At 39.9% G+C, this 21,579-nt stretch overlaps 1 protein-coding gene across 1 annotated transcript in view; it reads right to left on the bottom strand.

Annotated features, from left to right (window-relative positions):
- LOC137007713 (LIM and SH3 domain protein 1-like) overlaps window positions 1-21,579 on the bottom strand; it is a 219,109-nt gene that overhangs the window by 1,756 nt on the left and 195,774 nt on the right. The window contains exon 5 of the mRNA XM_067369344.1: window positions 66-141. Within this exon, the coding sequence (XP_067225445.1) occupies window positions 66-141 (76 nt within the window). The remainder of the gene's footprint in view (window positions 1-65; window positions 142-21,579) is intronic.

The following is a 21,579-nucleotide window of genomic DNA, read 5'->3' as shown; positions in this document are numbered from 1 at the left end:
TGCAAAACATATCTAATCCTACAGACGGCATGAAAAATGGGTACTTTATGTGTACCTCTACATACCCTGATTGCCGTAGGCATCAGTAGGTGAGCCCTCTCCCCCCATCTGACTTTTCCCAAACTCCTCATGATACTTTATCTGTTAACACAAACAAAAAACATTATTAAGTCACAGAAACACTACAGGCATGTCTAAAGATGCCACAAAATTGAAAAGAGCAGTTTTACATATTTTCTGTTGAAAATAGTTGCGTTAATGCAGTACATATCAAAGGGTAAGTCCCTTCTAAACATATCCAGCAGCTTTTAGTTTACATCACTGCTCAGCCAAACCTCCACTGACAGATTGTACTATGGACTAAACTAAAGCAATAAAGACTTTCAAAATTAATAAATTCTTTCATAACCAATTAATGATTGTGAGAAGAAATGTATTACCAGCATTAATATGCTAAAAAAAAGTTATCTTTCAGGGGTACACTACCATATAGATATGCTCAATATATTAATATACATGGATTAAAAGCTACTAGTTTTATTTCATGTTCTCTGCAAAACCTGCTTAATATGGTTGTTACTCATTTCAACCACAAAGGGTCAATATTTTCAATGCTGCTGCCACTGAGATTAGTTTAGGCCTGGTCTTGTATTGCATTACAGTTTTTTGCTTTGGTACAATTTTCACAAACAATTGGTAAATTTTCAAAACTTATCACAACACTAATGTCACAACAGATCCTCAAAAGTGCACTTTTTTCAAACATTTCAGCATATTTAGTACAATACATAATTTTGCAGTAAAATATCCAAAAACCACTAGGCCAGTGTTATATATTTTATTCACTTGAGTACTTACAATATCCCAAATGTTTGCAACTATTTCTAAATCATGAGAAAATTGCAATTTTAACCAAGGCTCCGGGACGTGTGAGGAGTCACCTGTCAATTGCTTTATACCCGCGTTATCCTCGGTTTCTGGTATATTTTGTAGAAACCATGGAAACACCAAAGACGCTTTAATATTTACATGTTTTAATAGATAAGGGAACAACTGTTTTGATATATTTATACAGAAAATTAATTATTACCATATAGCTCAACACGCTTAGTCTTCAGGCACATGTACACATAGACATAAAAGTGGGCTTGAGCCCCTGCCCTTTTTCTTCCTTGAGAGAAAGTGCCCTTTTTTCTGGGGTGCTTTCTTTCTTTCTTTCTTTCTTTCTTTCTTTCTTTCTTTCTTTCTTTCTTTCTTTCTTTCTTTCTTTCTTTCTTTCTTTCTTTCTTTCTTTCTTTCAAATAACTGAATATATATTCCTGTTTGTGCACAGTTTCCCTGTCAAACAAATATATTTCCTGAAAATATATATATATTATATTATATATAAACTATATATCAGGTCAGCTTTGAGTTGCCCTCCATCCGCGACACGCCATTCATTCCAGCACACATGCACGCACGCCCCATCTCACCTCATGTTTTCTGCTGGCTGAAATTGTGACAACTATGCCCAGGAAAATACATCTGCTGTCTGGTGATGAGAAGCGAAAAAGAAAAAAAAATCCCTAGACCCATCCTGTGCATCTCTTTCAGGCAGCCTATGTATGTTCACAAACGTGAAATTTTTGGCTATTTAAGGGTGAGATTATTTATAAATTTAATGGCGCATTAATAATTTGACCACCATCAAAGCATCTGCCTGATTTGATACCAATGCAATTTGTGTCATAATTTCAATGATATATGTGCTATGCATTGCGTTTTGAACCATGGTAAAGACATGGTCAAATAATAATACAACATTACATAATGCTATTCTTAAATCTATGCTCACAAAGAATAATACATCAATAAAAGTTTAAACCCTCGCTCTGTGTTTGCATGTTTGATGTCCACATATTCTTGTTGAAGAAATTACAGTGGCTGTAGCATTTCTATCAAAAAAAAAAGTGGCAGAATATTATTATTTAACTAATAATATATTTTTAATTATGGTGGTTGGGCTTTGATCGTGGATTTGATCGTGCTGTGCTGTGTAACAACAAAAATCACCAGGCTTTTGGTGCCCTCTGCAAGCATTTGTTATATATTATGTACTTATAACATTTCAGGGGAAAAAACTCTTGATGTGTTTAAATATGCAGATTAGCTTGTTTTGGTTAATTTCAGAAGAAATCTACAGATGCAAACAGATGGATGGTAGTAGACTTAAAGCGGAACTCAGTAAGATTTGCGAAGCACCCCCTACAGGTTCCTTCAGGGAATCACACTGTCATAAATACTCCTAGCGCAGCTCTGGACTACGACAACTACAACGCTCACCAGCGCAGTAGTTTTGCAAATACAGTACAAGAAAGAGGAGGTGGGTAATTTGCAAATACAGTACACTCAATGGAGGTGGGTAATTTTCGAAATTGTCTTATAAAGTCATAATATATACACTGTTTTTGAATCACCGTAAAGCATTTTGTCACTCTCGCGTGAACATGAGGCGAGATTGTGTCGGATCGGTGCAGCTCAACTTGCAAGTGCTGTTTTTTTGGCATAGACGTGCCAGAGGGTGTTAGTGCACGACTCAAACATACCACTACAAGTCAATTAACCATCGTAAGGACTTAGAAAACTATTTATGAAGGTAAAAAAAAAAGTTACTTAGTTCTGCTTTAAAACAAACACCATCTAAATGTGTTTTTTTGGAAGTTTTCTTTCCATTAGAGTAAAAGACATGGAGGCAAAAATAGACCAAAATCTTAAAATTGTCCACTACATGAAAGAAGTATTCCAATAACACCAAAAGAATTAAAAAGATCTATTGATTTGTGCAAAATAAACAAATTATTAGAGAAACTATCCCTCTTTGGTGCAGTCATTTATTCTAAATATAGCTACTTGAAAGTAGTAGTGTAGAAAACATGCAGATTGTGGCATAGTTTCCTTTGCTGTTGCCTGCTCTTGTGATAAACGTAGTGAAAACAAAAGAAGACCATGGTCTCTGAGTAAACTGATTATTTTGTAGAAATCTGTGGAGTATAAAACAATTGCGTGAGTTTGAGGGAATTAAAATAAATTGGTAAGGAAGTCAAGAGTTGTGTTAATATATTTAAGGGATTGTTATTTTTTTAAAATAAATAATTATGAGAAGTGCCCTTTTTACCCACTTGAGCCCCCGCCCCCCAAAATGTCTGTGCTGTTAGTCTTATTGTTTAAATCTAATTTTCTAGATTTTCAGAGAGAACCATGCTTTTACCATGCCTCAGAGAAAACTATTTTATGAAGTAGCTAACATAGCATAATCAGATGCAGCTTTATTTTTAGTAACAGTAATACAGCATTTTCTCCATCAGACAATACGTATGATGTCACACAATACGTAATTTATCACAACAAGCCATCCAGCATTTAATGTGATATTCTAAAATCAATCTAGCTTACTGTAGTGTGCAACAAGTGTCTCACACAGGGCTGGACGATTATGGCCTAAAATCGAAACGATTAATTGAATATTTTACCTCGATTACGATTAATAATGAATGATTTTGTTTGTTTGTTTGTTTTTTGCCCTCATAGTTCACTGACTAGGTTTGTACTGTAAATATGATTGACTGTTAAAGGTGGGATATTTTTTCCTATTGAAAGAGTGATCTGACATAGCTCACTTTCAGCAGTTATTTTATCTACGGTTTGTTACATTTCTTACAGATTTCTGCTCGTTGTAAATCAGATAAAGATAAATTAGCACAGCACCAGTACGTAATGAGAGCGATTGCATGTGTGAATTAGTCATAACGTTTCTATATTAAGTGTGAAGCTGTGGGTTGGAAATAGTTCCTTCAAAAGTAGAAAAATATATGGTATAATAAGTTGAGTTTCTAAGCTACTTTACTGATAAATCACAGGATGGCGCTGACAACTAGTTTCTGCGTTCCTCTCTGTGCGCAGCTACTGTTTGTATCAGTGTTTGTGCCACAATTCACCTGCGCGAGCACAGTAGCTTGATATAATACACATCAGATCATCTAAAATCACTTGAATTTCCCAACTGGCAATCCTTAAAACACATACAACTAACAAAGTTTAGTGAAGACGCAAGGGTCACCACTCGCGCATCGTCTCTGTGTGTTCGGTGTTCCAAGTACACCTCCGTGTTGCTTTCATGTCACTGACTGGACGGGGCAGAGTCACGTGGCTACACACGTGGTAGTATATTTTTTTTTAGGGGTGAAGTATTAACAGGATTAAAAAACCAAAATAACCGACATGGAAAAATTACATCGGTTAGAGGTTCTGAATTTAGGTTTCGATTACTTTGCGATTAATCGTCCCATACGTATGTAACCATGGTTCCCTTTCAGTTGGTCACTTTAACGTTACGTCATAGACTGACGAAATGGGGTCTCGCCCGAGAGCCCAATCACCTTCGAGTGTTAACAAAACGAGCCAATGATACGAAGAGTATCTTGGTCTGCGGAATTTGCATGCGCAAGCTCCGCCCCACTCTGTGGGTATAAAAGTAGCAGCACGAGGAACTCGCATTCAAGCTTTTGTTTCGGAGCAGAGCACATCGTTGCCTTCACCAGAGTGTTCTACAGGACGAGTCTCTGCAGTACTGGTGTGACGGCGCGTTTCAGCGGATTCCAGTGTTCCTGCCTTGCCTGTTTCCCCTGAGCGCTTCAGTACCAAAAGAGCATTTCCTAAAAGAGCTTACGGGTTTTAAGGTTGCGTCTTTTTAAAGATGTCGTACTGCCCGTGCGTTTCTGGGTGTGGTCACTATATGGCGCCTCTTGGCGGCCATGATCACTGTCTCATGTGATTGGGTTTCCAGCACACTGAGGCGGCTTTCGTGGATGGCTCATGTTCTCATTGTGGGAACATGACCATCAAGATGCTTAGATCGAGACTCGATTACCTCAAACAGTATTGAGTCCCCTCTGCCACACCCCGACCTAGTTCCTCTTCTCGTGAGGGGGCTATCTCGGTTGGTGGCCAGGGTGATCTGAGGGTGACTGTGTGGAACAACCCGATGAGTCAGCCCCCCACCGGTTCCTTTGTTCCCGGAAGTGCATGAGGAGGTTACCAGTTCATGGAGGGCACCTTTAACTGCCTGAAACCGTTCTGGTGCTTCCTCCGCCTTCACCTCCCTCGATGGCGGGGCGGCTAAAGGGTATGCTGGGCTCCTAAACTCCCGTCTCTCAGGCCGGCCTTCTCACAGATCCGCCTCTGTCACTCCATGGTTTCAGATGCAACCCTTATTACGGGACACTGTGCCTCCCATACCAGTGCCGTCTGTTCCATCTCGCTGCCCCACCGAGGGTCCACCTGTGGTTCCTTTGACCCCGCTGGCACGGTTTCTGGGAGCCTGGTTAGAGCTACCCAACCTGTCCCGCTGGCTCATTTGAACGATCAGGCTTGGCTATGCGATTCAGTTCGCTCAGCATCCCCCCAGATTTCGGGGGATCCGCGCTACGATGGTGGGCAAAGATGCCCGTCATGCGTTTGGAGATTGCTACCCTTTTGGCAAAGGGTGTGATCGAGCCGGTCCCTCCAGCCGAGATGAAGTCGGGTTTTTATAGCCCATACTTCATTGTACCCAAGAAAACAGGTGGATTACGGCCAATCCTGGACCTTCGGGCTTTGAACCGGGCTTTGAACCGGGCTCTTCACAGACTCCCGCTCAAAATGGTAACGCCCAAACGCATCTTTGAGTGCGTTCGTCCACTAGATTGGTTTGCAGCGATAGACTTGAAGGATGCGTACTTTCATGTCTCCATTCTTCCTCGACACAGACCTCCCTTTCGGGCTGGCCCTGTCTCCCCGCATCTTCACGAAGGTCGCGGAGGGAGCTCTTGCTCACCTCAGGGTCCAGGGTGTCCGTATTCTCAACTACCTCGATGACTGGCTGATTCCAGCGCACTCTTGAGAACGGTTGTGCGAGCACAGAGATCTAGTGCTCAGACACCTCGCCCGTCTGGGCCTTCGGGTCAACTGGGAAAAGAGCAAATTCTGCCCAGTGCAGAAGATCTCTTTTCTCGGTATGGAAATAGACTCGGTCGTGATGTACGCGCAGCTTAAGAGTGAGTGCACACAGTCTCTGCTGAATTGCTTGAACAGTTCAACGGCAAGACAGCGGTCCCACTGAAACTTTTTCAGGGGCTCCTGGGGCATATGGCTTCCGCAGCGGCAGTTCTCCCGCTGGGGTTGCTCCATATGAGACCGCTTCAGCATTGGCTTCACGGCCGAGTCCTGAGATGGGCATGGCAACAGGGCACGCTTCGGGTGACCATCACCCCGGCTTGCCGTTTCACTCTCTCCCCGTGGCGGGACCTGGCTTTTCTTCGGGCTGGAGTTCCCTCAGAACCAGTGTCCAGGCATGTTGTTGTGTCAGCCGATGCCTCTGCTATGGGTTGGGGTGCCATGTGCAACGGTCATGCTGCGTCGGGCTCCTGGACAGGACCCCAACTTCAGTGGCATGTCAATTGCCTCGAGTTGCTGAGAGTACAGCTTGCTCTGCACCGCTTCAAGGCCCTGTTGAGAGACAAGCATGTATTAGTCCTTTTATGGAGTCAGAAGCATCTGAAGTTGCTTCGTGCCATTCATATTCCTGGCCGACTCAATTGTGCAGCCAACGAGCTCTCACAACAGCAGTCCCGCCCCGGGGAATGGAGACTCCATCCCCAGTAGGTCCAGCTGATTTGGGAACGGTTCGGGGACGCTCAGGTAGACCTGTTTGCCTCTCCAGACAATGCCCATTGCCAGCTGTTTTACTCCCTGACCGAGGGCACTCTCGGGTCAGATGCGCTGGCGCACAGCTGGCCGCGGGGTCTACGCAAGTATGCATTTCAAGATCAGGTGCAAGATCAGGGAGGACAAGGAGCAGGTCCTGATGGTCACTCCCTATTGGCCCGGCCGGACCTGGTTCTCCAAACTGATGCTCCTTGTGACGGTCCCTCCCTGGCCGAAGAAAGGACCTTGCTCTTCACTGAGGAGCCGTGTGGTACAAGCAATGTCTGCCGATGCAGAGGTCCTTTGCGGACTGGGCTGCGCTGCTGTAGAAGCCGTAAGGGTCAAATTACAGATTCACAGATTCCCTCTTGGGACCTAGTGTTATCTGCATTTCCGAGGGCTCCCTTTGAACCTTTGCTTTCAGTTGAGCTAAAGTTTCTACCTTTGAAGACTGCACTCCAGCCAGATGATTCGGGCCAGATGACTCTCACGTTATCTTGAGACCCTAGCTCGGATATGTGCCCAAAGTTCCCACCACCCCGTTCAGGGATCAGGTGGTGAACTTGCAAGCGCTGTGTTGTGAACACCAGTCAAGATGGCTTTCTAGGGACCAGTTTACGACAGGGCCCCTCTCTAACTGCCGGTGTGTAGGAAGATGTGCCACACCGTGATTGGATCTTTGGTGAATGAACATTAATAAATGTTCAGCAACATCAGATAAGATGTTGGGACAACTACCAGACACCTCTTCCAGAACAGGAAGGGGGACCTTCTGCACCCACCAAAACCAAGGAGAAGACTTCTCATTGGACGACACATTGACTCTAACCATTAAACTCATTCCTAAGGGTTAGGCAAGGACTGCCATAAAAATTCTTTCAGGACCTCCTGGATGGAGCAGCAGAGACTGAAATAAAGAGAGGCCACAGAGATCTATCTAAATCCATTCATACCTATGTTTGGAGGCCTTAATTTGATCTAAACTGCATCACATACACTCCATCTTCATGCAAAAGCACAGTTTATGTTAATGGCTACTGACTGCTAAACCAACAGGTCATGGGACAGACCTGTTAAGAGATAAACAAATGCATGGACGATGATTTAACCATTTCATATCGTGTTTGGTGTCTATCTGCTCCCTACGATGCCTTTAATAATTTGAAAGAGGTTTGGTAAAGAAATAACGCATGGGTAAAATGTTAAAGACACTAATTTAACACTGTACTTTATGCTATGCAAATGAGTTCCACACTAGGGTGGGCAACACCGGGGCTGCTTCAGATAACAGTAGCCAATCACACTTCAGGATCGGCAAGGCGCCACATTTCAATCTCCTCCTCATCAGAAAGGGATAAATATGTCCCCCGGGTAGACACACCCTTGTTCTGCGTTTCCAACTCAACGGGGAAGGAGACATTAACAAACACTCCACGTCCTGAGTTTCTGACCTGACGAGGAAAGAAACTACAAGAAAGTTAAGGTGAAGCTTTTGCGAGCAAACCTTTTTCATTGCTTCTAGCTGCACTCTAGCTGCAAAAGGGCCCCAGCATTGAGGGACTTAATTTGACCCTTACGGCTTCTACAGCAGCGCAGCCCAGTCCGCAAAGGACCTCTGCATCGGCAGACATTGCTTGTACCACACGGCTCCTCAGTGACGCAGCCAGCCTGCAAAGGAACCTGTGAAGATTCATCTGACCCAGCTGCCCAGTCCATCCTAAAGGACCCTCTTGGTGCAACCGAAGTTCAGCATCCTCCAGCCCAGCGTGGCACGACTACTGGATCGCAACTCCGCGCCCTCCCACTGCACGCAGCCTGCATCATCAGTGGAAGACGTCTCTGCTACCGGATTGATCACCCGACTGTGTGGAACGTAAATATAAACTTACCAAACCTCTTTTCTAGAGACCTTGGCATTAGTTTATACACGCAGCATATGTTATTCTAACCTGTTTAGATAACAGTTACTTGAGGTCAGCTTGTTACAAATAATAGGGATATTATTTGTTGAATGATAAATAAGCAATTATTTATCACCATTTTACCAGAGCCATTAGGTGGCTTCCATAAGAAGCATTCCCATACAATTCTCTTCCATTCTACATTCAGTTCAACAGCATTGCATTTATCCATTCTGTGTTCACTTCATTTATTTGTTTCTTTGATTTATTTCAGTATTCTCCTTTGATTATTATTTTTACTACCTTTTTAGAAGTGCATATGCATTATTTCATTATTAATCGTTGTGGTATTTACTCTTGCATGTCTATTGTTAATAAATTTAATTGATTTTATTATAACTGTGTCTTCTTTGTGTTGATGACCAAAGACTCTACTAGTTGACTGGACTCTCACAAATCCTTCAGATAAATCAGTTGACCGACTCCCTCCATTTTACATTAATTCTGAATTACTGAACAGCTCTTTTGGAGTGTTCTTAAATTGTTAAGATAGTATTCTTAACTGGTGCCCCGTATTACAAAAGGAGGGAGGAGTCATCTGATACACTCATAACCACGCCTTAAGTGACACATGATCAAAAATCACTATGTCACAGGTGAATGGAGTACAAATCACTACAGCTGCCCCTGGAGGAGGCAGACCCAGCCCTGGCACTGCTCTGTCCAGTACGTGCTCTCCCCACTTACGTAGACAGAACTCAGTGCTTCAGGACTTCAGACCAGCTCTTTGTCTGTTATGGAGGTCAGAAGAAGGGGAGGGCTGTCTCCAAGCAGAGGCTAGCCCACTGGTTAGTGGATGCTATTGTCTTAGCCTACCAGGCTCAAGACCTGCCATGCCCCCTGAGAGTGAGGGCTGACAGATATTTGTAGAGCTGCGGGCTGGGCGACACCTCACACATTTGCGAGATTTTATAATATCTGTGTAGAGCCGTTATCCTCTCGTATACACGCCTCTTCGGGCCAGTGGCTGGATCTGCTCGGTGTCATTCGCTTGCTGCGCCATTCCACTCTACGGATTGGATGCTTGCGCTCTCTCTCAGTAAGTTCCTTATCAGAACCCTGCGTTCCTCCAGCACTGTCTATGTCTACATTTGCGTGCTTGCCCCTTCGGTCAGCCCTTCTGTTAGACTAGGTGCTTCCATGTGTTGTATGGAAGCACATGAATCCCACGTGTGTATTCCACTTTAAGTCTCCTTGGAGCATGTATTCCATTAGCAAGCCACTTGCTATTCTGATGTGTAATTCCACCCCTCAGGTTGGTTACCTCACAGAATACCCGTATAGTGGTGATAACTAAGTCCTCCACGAGTAGGCAGCCTGTTAGCATACTCCTCGGGTATGTACCCAGTGTATGGTACTTCTATCGTGCTCTCACGGCAAGGTACTATTCTCACACTGTTCACTGGAAGACAGCTATTGTGGCGTTTTAATAGTGACCCCATTTCATCAGACATAACGTCAAAGTGACCGACTGAAAGGGAACGTCTAGGTTACGTATGTAACCCTCGTTCCCTGAAGGAGGGAACGGAGACGTTACGTCCCCTTGCCACAATTGCTGTTTCGCTGAACGGCCGGGTCACTTGGCTCGGCTCCTCAGCGAAGACTTGAATACGAGTTGCTCGCGCTGCTCCTTATATACCCACAGAGTGGGGCGGAGCTTACGCATGCAAATTCCGCAGACCAAGATACTCTTCGTATCATTGGCTCATTTTGTTAACACTTGAAGGTGATTGGGCTCTCAGGCGAGACCCCATTTCGTCAGTCTCTGACGTAACGTCTCCGTTCCCTCCTTCAGGGAACGAGGGTTACATATGTAACGTAGACGTTTCCTAAGAGCCAGGGAACGAGACTCTGCATTGAAACGCTATGGGAGAACGTCACACGTGACCCGGTGTCTGAAAGCCAACTATCCAACAACTCCAATCTCTATTGTCCGGCGACAGCCTAAGACGTAATTCGGTGCGACCAGGAAGTATAAAAGGAGCGCCTGGAGAAACAGACAGTATCTATCGTCTTGAGGGACTGCTCCACAGGCAGCCTGAAGCATGGCAAGGAAATGCAGAGTCTCATTCCCTGGTTCTCAGGGAACCATGGTTACATACGTAACCTGAGATGTTCCCTTTCGAAAGGGAACTCTCTCTGTGTTGAAATGCTATGGGGAACGATATACCCACGCCGCCATGCTTAAGGAGAGTGCATGCCAAATAATATGTCTGACAAAATGTCGAGCAGTTTAGAAGGAAACGCTTAGCAACTCACCCTCGGGTCACACCAGGCTGTCAGTGACAGCATTCCCTATGGCCAACAGCCCTAGCTGAGCCTCAAAGAAGCCTACCATAGAAAGCCTACTAAGGCTGCTCAAGGCATCTGGGACTAACTTTTCCATGGTCATGTTGGTCCCTTAACCCTCTGGGGTCTGAGGATTTTAGGGGCCTGGAGAAGTTTTGACATGCCCTGACATTTGTGCTTTTTTCAGTTGTTCATACAGTTGTTCATAAACATATAAATAACAAAAGTGTCATTACACTGTATTCAGCACAAACTAGGCTACCTTAACACTCTGGGGTCGGTGGTCACACCGGCGTGATCACCGCATTTTTTTTTCTAACCAGTGTGAAAGAGACTCAAAATACTCTGTCAATGTTGCACATACAATTAAGAGTTATACAACATTTTAATCTATGGAATTTTTTCTTTTATTTGTGTACACTCAGAGTAAAAACAAAATGTTGTGCTTTTTGTAAAATAAAGAAAACAAACATGATGCGTGATCTCTCGTCTCCCTCTGAACGAAGTCCAATCTGATAGTTCTCAGAAAATGAACTGTAACTTAGAGAATACTAATCACAAAAAAATTAGACTTGTGTCTAAAAAAACGTTGAAATGTCAGGCTTTAAATCGTGTAAGTCAAATCGAAAACAAACATTCTGTGTTTATGTAATCTGTATGAAAAGAGAGCCATGTCAGAAATCCGTGATTCAGCTCATTATCCACATAGCGGCCAGCATTTCATATAGGCTTTTAGCTTAATAGCATGCACATTTGGAAAAATATTGATGGATTCTCATATGTTTGTCAATTTTCTATACAGAGGAGTAATATTCAGGATTTATTGTCATTACTATGAGTGCTGGATACTGTGTTTACAATTCATACTTGCAGCGGGAGGGCGCTCTGTACACATTTTGTCCACAAATGCCTGAGCACTGAAGAAGAATAGGCAATCCAGGAAATAACTGAACTATGGCTATTCAAAACACTTTTCAAGACAATAAATACACGATTGAGACGATGAATGCATGTATTGACTGAATTTGCCTCTGAATAGCGCTGGCTTCGTGGGCGTGGCCGCTATGTGGATAATGAGCTGAATCACGGATTTCTGACATGGCTCTCTTTTCATACAGATTACATAAACACAGAATGTTTGTTTTCGATTTGACTTACACGATTTAAAGCCTGACATTTCAACGTTTTTTTAGACACAAGTCTAATTTTTTTGTGATTAGTATTCTCTAAGTTACAGTTCATTTTTTGAGAACTATCAGATTGGACTTCATTCAGAGGGAGACGAGAGATCATGCATCATGTTTGTTTTCTTTATTTTACAAAAAGCACAACATTTTGTTTTTACTCTGAGTGTACACAAATAAAATGAAAAATTCCATAGATTAAAATATTGTATAACTCTTAATTGTATGTGCAACATTGACAGAGTATTTTGAGTCTCTTTCACACTGGTTAGAAAAAAAAATGTGGTGATCACGCCGGCGTGACCACCGACCCCAGAGTGTTAAGGTAGCCTAGTTTGTGCTGAATACAGTGTAATGACACTTTTGTTATTTATATGTTTATGAACAACTGTATGAACAACTGAAAAAAGCACAAATGTCAGGGCATGTTAAAACTTCTCCAGGCCCCTAAAATCCTCAGACCCCAGAGGATTAAGGGACCAACATGACCATGGAAAAGTTGGTCCCAGATGCATTGACTAATTCTCTAGGATCAAGTTGTGATTTTTTAATAAGAGGTTTAATAACAGCCAGCTTAAAGGTTTTTGGTACGTATCCTAGCAATAAAGATGAATTAACAATATTAAGAAGAGGATCTATGACCTCTGGAAGCATCTCTTTCAATAGCTTAGTCGGTATAGGGTCTAACATACATGTGGATGATTTTGATGATTTAACAAGTTTAGACAATTCTCCCTCTCCTAAAGCAGTAAATTAATTGAATTTTTCTTTAGGGACACTACAATGCACTGTCTGACACAAGACTGTAGTAGACGGTTAAATGGTTATAATTTTTTCTCTAATATTATCAATCTTGCAAGTAAAGAAGTTCATAAAGTCATTACTGCTGTGCACTTTGGAAACATCAGAAGTTGAAGATTTATTTCTTGTTAATTTAGCCACTGTATCAAATAAATACCTGGGATTGTGTTTATGTTCTTCTAAAAGTTTTGAAAAATAGGCAGATCTAGCAGTTTTTAAGGCCTTTCTGTACTCAGTCATTTTCTCTCTCCACGAAATGCGAAATACTTCTAGTTTTGTTTTCTTCCAGCTGCGCTCCATTTTTCTAACTGCTGTTTTTAGGGCCCGAGTGTGCTTATTGTACCATGGTGTAGGATTAATTTCCTTAATCTTTTTTAAATGCAAAGGAGCAACTGGGTCTAATGTGCTGGAAAAGACAGAGGCAATAGTTTCTGTTGCAATATCGAGGTCTTCTAAGCTGTCTGGTATGCTAAGGTGATGACACTTTATAAAGCATTATTTATAAAGCAATCTTTAATGGTAGAAGTGATGGCTCTACCATATTTATGGCAGGGAGGCAGTTTAGCCTCTTTGACTAAATGTAGTATACACAAGACTAGATAATGATCTGAGATGTCGTCACTCTGCTGCAGAATTTCAACGGCATCAATATCGATTCCATGTGACAATATTAGATCTAAAGTATGATTACGACAATGAGTGGGTCCCGACACGTGTTGTCTAACACCAATAGAGTTTAGAATGTCTGTAAATGCCAATCCTAATGAGTCTTTTTTATTATCTTCATGGATATTAAAATCACCAACAACAAGGACTTTATCTGCAGCTAGTACTAATTCTGATAGAAAATCGGCAAATCTCTTTGATAAAGTCTGTATGGTGTCCTGGTGGCCTGTATACAGTAGCCAACACAAATGTCAACTTACATAATGTTACGTAAAGCACCATCACTTCAAGGGAATTATATTTGAAAGACTTCTGGCTGATACTGTAAATATTACTATAAATTACAGCAACACCTCCCCCTTTTCCTTTCTGTTGAGGATTGTGTCGATAATCATAACCTTGAGGACTAGACTCATTTAAAGTAATGTAATCGTCTGGTTTTAGCCAGGTTTCTGTCAAACACAGCACATCTAGATTATTGTCTGTGATAATATCGTTTACAATAAGTGCTTTTGAAGAAAGTGATCTAATATTTAACAACCCAAGCTTTATCATTTGTTTATCATTATTATCTCTATTTTGTATTTGTTGAACATCAATAAAAATTTTACCATTTAATGGGTTTGGAAGTTTTTTGTTTTTACTAATCCGGGGTACAGACACAGTCTCTCAGGGGTCTGAGGATTTTTGGGGCCCTGGAGAAGTTTTGACATGCCCTGACATTTGTGCTTTTTTCAGTTGTTCATAAACATATTAATGGAAAAAGTGTCATTACACTGTATTCAGCACAAACTAGGCTACAATAATATGTGAGGAACATGCATGTACATGTTTGTGTTTTTGAAGGAATAACGTTTATGTGTGGTTATTGAAAAAACAAAAAGCTTAAGTCACTGAAATAAGGCCAAAAAATATATATTAAATCTTTGTTCACAAGACTTCTGGGTATTTGAGGTTGTAGACTAGAGTTTTTGCTTTAAAATGAGGTAAAAATTATGCTGCCTGCTTGTTCATATAAAACAATAGAGAGATTTATTTTTTCTAAAACATCTTTGGTCAAGAAACACAGTATGCGTGGAGGCGTGAATCCTCATGTATAATGGGTGATTCTCACCTGAGAAGACAAAAGAATTGCATAAAGTGCTCTAATGAGCTGCATAAATAATGAGGCCTTTCAGTCAGGTAGGCTGTGAAAAAACCTGTGAGACATTGATCATGTCTCAAGCTCATGGTGTATATCAAACATACAGAAAAAACAGCAACACTGTGATATATTATTACAATTTAAAATAATGGTATTCTATTATATTCTTTAAAATATAATGTATTTCTGTGATGCAAAGTGTCTGAACAATTATGTTACCTCTATGGCATTTCATATAGGCTTTTAGCTTAATAGCATGCACATTTGGAGAAATATTGATGGATTCTCATATGTTTGTCAATTTTCTATACAGAGGAGTAATATTCAGGATTTATTGTCATTTCTATGAGTGCTGGATACTGTGTTTACAATTCATACTTGCAGCCGGAGGGCGCTCTGTACACATTTTGTCCACAAATGCCTGAGCACTGAAGAAGAATAGGCAATCCAGGAAATAACTGAACTAACTATGGCTATTCAAAACACTTTTCAAGACAATAAATACACGATTGAGACGATGAATGCATGTATTGACTGAATTTGCCTCTGAATAGCGCTGGCTGTTATTAAACCTCTTATTAAAAAACCACAACTTGATCCTAGAGAATTAGTCAATTACAAGCCGATCTCAGATCTCACTTTCTCAGATTTCCAGTCAGGATTTAGAACCGGAATGTACTCGTTACATCAGAAAAAGAATGGCATCTACGCTAATATTAGTCTTTCTGTTTATCCCGAGGTTTACCATAGTCAAACGGATCTGGGCCATATCCAGCTGAGACCAAGGACCGGTGCCATGACACGACCACAACGCAGCCCTGAAGTATCAGCAGAGATCGAGTCAACTAGATCATCCATTGTGAAGACATCAACACGACAGCCAGTGCCACAGTTCCTCAACAGACCGTCCATACCGGCGTGATGAATACGATCCTCAACTGGACACGACCACAACGCAGCCCTGAAGTATCAGCAGAGATCGAGTCAACTGGATCATCCATTGTGAAAGCCTCATCGACATGACAGCCAGTGCCACAGTTCCTCAACAGACTGTTCATACCAGCGTGATGAATACGATCCTCAACTGGATGGAACTGAAATAAATACTTTGATTGTTGCGATCCTATCAGACTTATGATGGCAACCTGATTGTAACAAAGCACTGTTCACCAGAGGAGAACTGGCCCCCCGACTAAGCCTGGTTTCTCCCAAGGTTTTTTTTTCTTTTCTCCATTTTAACACCTATTTGCCACTTGTTTGCCACCTGATGTCACCTGATGGAGTTTGGGTTCCTTGCCGCTGTCGCCTTTGGCTTGCTTAGTTGGGGACATTTAACATTTGATATTCAATAGTATTCTTGACATTTATTCAACAGTGCTTCTGATCTGCCTGCATTGACACTATTATTTAAGAGCTGCTGTGCAGCCAAATTATGTACCAGTTATCAATGTAAAGCTGCTTTGATACAATCTGCATTGTAAAAAGCACTATATAAATAAAGGTGACTTGACTTGACTTGAATTGACGTGAGGAACATGTACAGTACAGTCCAAAAGTTTGGAACCACTGAGATTTTTAATGTTTTTAAAATAAGTTTCGTCTGCTCACCAAGGCTACATTTATTTATTTAAAAATACAGTAAAAAACAGTAATATTGTGAAATATTATTACAATTTAAAATAACTGTGTACTATTTAAATATATTTGACAAAGTAATTTATTCCTGTGATGCAAAGCTGAATTTTCAGCATCGTTACTCCAGTCTTCAGTGTCACATGATCCTTCAGAAATCATTCTAATATGCTGATTTGCTGCTCAATAAACATTTATGATTATTTTCAATGTTGAAAACAGTTGTGTACTTTTTTTTTTCAGGATTCCTTGATGAATAGAAAGTTCAAAAGAACAGCATTTATCTGAAATACAAAGCTTCTGTAGCATTATACACTAGCGTTCAAAAGTTTGGGGTCAGTAAGAATTTTTATTTTTTTGAAAAGAAATTAAAGAAATGAATACTTTTATTCAGCAATATACATGCATGAAATCAATCAAAAGTGGCAGTAAATACATTTATAATGTTACAAAAGATTAGATTTCAGATAAACACTGTTCTTTTGAACTTTCTATTCATCAAATAATCCTGAAAAAAATATTGTACACAAATATTTTGTACAATTGTACACATTAAATGTTTCTTGAGCAGCAAATCGGCATATTAGAATGATTTCTGAAGGATCATGTGACACTGAAGACTGGAGTAACGATGCTGAAAATTCAGCTTTGCCATCACAGGAATAAATTACTTTGTGAAATATATTCAAACAGAAAACAGTTATTTTAAATTGTACTAATATTTCACAATATTACTGTTTTTACTGTATTTTTAATTAAATACATGTAGCCTTGGTGAGCAGATGAAACTTATTTTAAAAACATGAAAAATCCTAGTTGTTCCAAACTTTTGGACTGTACTGTATGTACATGTTTGTGTTTTTGAAGGAATAACGTTTATGTGTGGTAATTGAACTGTGTTCACAAGACTTCTGGGTATTGGAGGTTGTAGACTAGAGTTTTTGCTTCAGAATGATGTAAAAATTATCCTGCCTACTCGTTCATTTATAACAATATATTGATTTAATTTTTGTAAGACACTTTTTGTCAAGAAACACAGTATGCATGTCATTATGAATAATGGGTTCTCATTTACACCTGAGAAGACAAAATAATCGCATAATGAGGTGTATTGACTTGCATATTAATGAGGCCTTTCAGTCAGGTAGGCTGTGAAAAAACCCTCTTTGATCATGTCTCAGGCTCATCATGGTGTACAGTAGGTGGACAACCAAAATGGGTATCACCGCCGTGCATACCGCCGCCGCAGGGCCGTTGCGTTAACTGAAATTCAGTCGCGTTTAAAAAACTACCGCCAGGTGGCGCAAAGGGACGCATTGGAAAGTTACTGTAATAATAAAATGTCATTTTGTAAACGGAGATGAAAGGACGAAGTAAAACAACAATAACATTATAATAAAACATATATATATATTAGGGGTGTAACGGTACACGTATTTGTACCGAACCGTTTCGGTACAGGGCTTTCGGTACGGTGCACGTGTGTACCGAAGCATTACATTGCAACCAATATTCACCACCAATAACCACAATAAGCTCTACGTTTTGTTACTTTCGATAAGAAACAAAGTGTCATTCTTCAAATTCTGTCCACGAAATCATGAAGTTTAAACAGAAAATGCTATTTTGACGTGCTTTGATGTGGGGTGACAGATCACTGTACAGGCGCCTCAGTTCAACCGGCAGCGCGAGCGCAAGTGAATGTGTTCATATCTTCCTCCTTAATACTAGTTACAGAATAAACATGAAAGAACATCTGAAGGTATGTTGCAAGAAACGGTCATATCTCATGTAATCGCTCATTCAGTGTTTCAACGGTGGAAAGACAATGAAAGCGTCCGTATTCAACAATATGTCATGATGCATTTACCTCAGAAAAGCCATTCAGTGTTCACAGCTTGTTAGTTCGCTAGAGAAATTAACTCTTTCGCTTAATATACGCACTGTATTAGCCAATATATTCATTATTTTACTTAATCTTTTAGTGATATCCTGATTAGGCTATTTAATGTATGTTTAAATAAATCTGATGTTAAAGTAACAGCCACTGTGTAGAAATGATTATATTTCAACAACGAATTGGAGTAAAAACATTTAGAAGTTAATGCAAAAACTGCCTTAGGTGCAGCTTACAGGTTTGCATACAATTTGTTATTTGAGTGTTGATTATTTTATCTAAAAATAAAAAGCAATTGAATTTAGGCTAATAGTTTGGGCTTCTTTCAAGTTAGGGCTCCCTACATAGTTTATAGCATTAGCAGAGATCATTTTTTTATCCTTAAGAAACTTTTAGTTTTAATTTCATTTAATATATTTAAAGACAAAAACATAATTTGTTCAGTAAACCTCTGTTTAATAATAAAAAAAAGCAATTTTATGTTTAGTTTTCTCTCCACCTGCTGTACCGAAAACTGTACCGAACCGTGACTTCAAAACCGAGGTACGTACCGAACCGTGAGTTTTGTGTACCGTTACACCCCTACTATATATATATATATATATATATATATATATATATATATATATATATATATATTAGGAGCACACACACACGGATTATAAATGTAATATTTTCATTCTGGTTTGCTCTATTATATATGATGTAATGTTTAGTGATTTTGATATCGCAGACTAAAATACAGGCAGGAATAAATATTTTGGCTAATTTATTCATTAAAACCAAAGGTGTTCATCAGTGATTCTACATCAAGAGCAAGGACACGTTGTGTGCATTGTGTTTTGTGCTTTTACCAGACCGAAACGCTCGATTGTCTGTGTGAAAACTGCGCGTGTGCACGAGCGCCAAGAGAACCAATAACAGCAGCAACGAGCACTGGCCATAATTTCAGAAACAACACGTTCCAGCGGATAGATTGCCTCTTATTTAACACAGACCTAGCCTATATCTTATCGAATTGAGATATTTCTTTCTTTTTAGGTACAATTATTCGCTGAGTTTAAGTTCACTTTTGAGACGTTTCAGATTCTCGCAGAGAGACAACTGAAAGCGCACCCTGTTTTTTTATTTTATTTTATTATTCAAAAGTACAAGGTTTTGTTGTTATTGTAAGCGTACCCAAATAAAAGTAGACCATTCATAGTCTTGCATCAATCTGTAAGCTATTGCCAAAAATGATGGAAGGCCTGTTAAGTTGTTTCAGCTGTCATGAGGAAAAAATCCATCAGAACGCGCCGGCGCTTTCGTCGGCCAGAGGGACAAAAATGTAACCAATTTAGTTTCATATTTATATTTAAATATTGGGCTATTGGCAATTATTTTTAAATGAATAAATTCCACCTATGTTCATTATGAAAAGGGAATAGCATGACGGATGCGCAATGTTTGGACACAAATGTAGCGGGTTAGACATAAGTTTGACCACTTCATTAAGTTTTGTTTTATAGTAAGTCTTTCTTTAAAGTGAATTTCGTTTTGTAGAAATTGTATCTTAATTAGAATCAATGTTTCATCAACCAATTGCCTATATTTAATAATTAGGAAGAAAACCAAGAACGTCGGGTGTGGAATGGAAACGAAACCATGTTTCCGCGGCCTTTGAATAAGGCTGAAGCAATATACGTCTTTCTGTTTTAATTAAATTTATTTATTACTTTGTTACGTCTTTATTACTTAAATAATTGATAAGATGTTTTTGGTCGAACAATATATTTTAGCTGGTCTAGTTAGACACACATTTGCGTAGTGGCTTATTGTGCAAACTTTTTTTTCCTACCACACGCCAAACTCATAATATTTCTTGCAGATTAAAAAACAAACAAACAAACAAAAAAACACGACGCTCCGACTTTTACAAAATCCCTCCTCACTCCAGTCAAAACTTCGCACATACTCTGCTCGGCCGCAGCAGAAGCTGGCAAACGCGCGGGGGGAGGGTTGATCCTATTCGGAACTTCTGGAGTGGAGCGTGAAACACTGCGAAACACTGCAAATCTCCATAACACAAACAAATAAAGAAACTTACTGCAGTCTAACAATTGTGTATTTCGTCAGCTTATTTCATACGATCAGATCAGGATGTTAAAATTAACAAAAAGCACTAAGATTGCAAAAAGGTCTGTCACGTGCATAGCTTAGGCTAATATTTTGAGTCTCCCGCCCTCTGGATTTAATGGCTTTGGTGACAAACATTTTAGACAAAGCGCCCTTCCCTCATCTCAAACTTGTCAAGCACTGTTAGGTTGGGTGAGTGCTTTTTATACACTCAAGATAATGTACAAATTATACATTGAAATATAAATGGAACACAATCGGTTTGTTGTTTTTGTTTGTTTTTCTTTAACATTTTTATTTCATTTCTTTGTCTTTTAAGAACATTATTGTTCTAATACGGAGCCATAATGTTATCTTGGTCAATTCTTTCGAGCTGCTTTACAGCTTAACCACAGTTTGCAACATCAGCAGTTACTGAAATGAACTGAATCAACACAGATCTGCTGATATAAATAAATAGCAAAAAACAAGATTGGGTTTGTACGGTTCATCTGAACTATAATTTAATGATGTATGTTATGATGTTATAGAAGTACAATGTACAGATGCCTATATGTTTTGCATAAAGTAAGAATATTTAATAAAGAATCTTAAACTTCCAATGTTAAACATGTTCTCGTCATTTCTAACTGCAGTCAAAATACAAATAGGCCTATAAAATATTCATATGCATTGTGTAGTCCATTGTGGAGAGTCAGATTAGGCGCACTCTGAAACTTTTTATCTTAATAGCCTAGCACTTGATGAGTAACAAAATGTTGATAATTGGGATATCAACGTTTTTTTGTTCGTATTTGTGTAGTTTATGGCATGACATTTCTTTTAGTAATGTTTATGAGCGTGTTAATGAATACAAACTGCACAATTGCAGTTTATCAGATTGTTACCTAGCTATAATTGCACGATATAGTTGAAACATTAACATATTAAAATCGCCTGATAATCATACAGTAGTTAACATGAACCCATTGTAAGCGATGTATTACCATTACATCATGGGCATACGGGACATCCCCCACCCTACGATGGGCCCCGTCGCAGATTATTTACTATTTAGCCTTTGCTTTTTTTAGAACTAAACTCAATTGACTAAAGATTAAAATAAAGCATCCAAATGAAGCCTAAAAATGCAAACATCTCATCAATTAATTAAGTAATAAAGACATG

This window comes from Chanodichthys erythropterus, chromosome 19 (assembly GCF_024489055.1).
Source record: "Chanodichthys erythropterus isolate Z2021 chromosome 19, ASM2448905v1, whole genome shotgun sequence".
NCBI lineage: Eukaryota > Metazoa > Chordata > Actinopteri > Cypriniformes > Xenocyprididae > Chanodichthys > Chanodichthys erythropterus.
The sequence above is the reverse complement of the archived record's forward strand: the minus strand, read 5'-3'. Positions and strand labels throughout refer to the sequence as shown.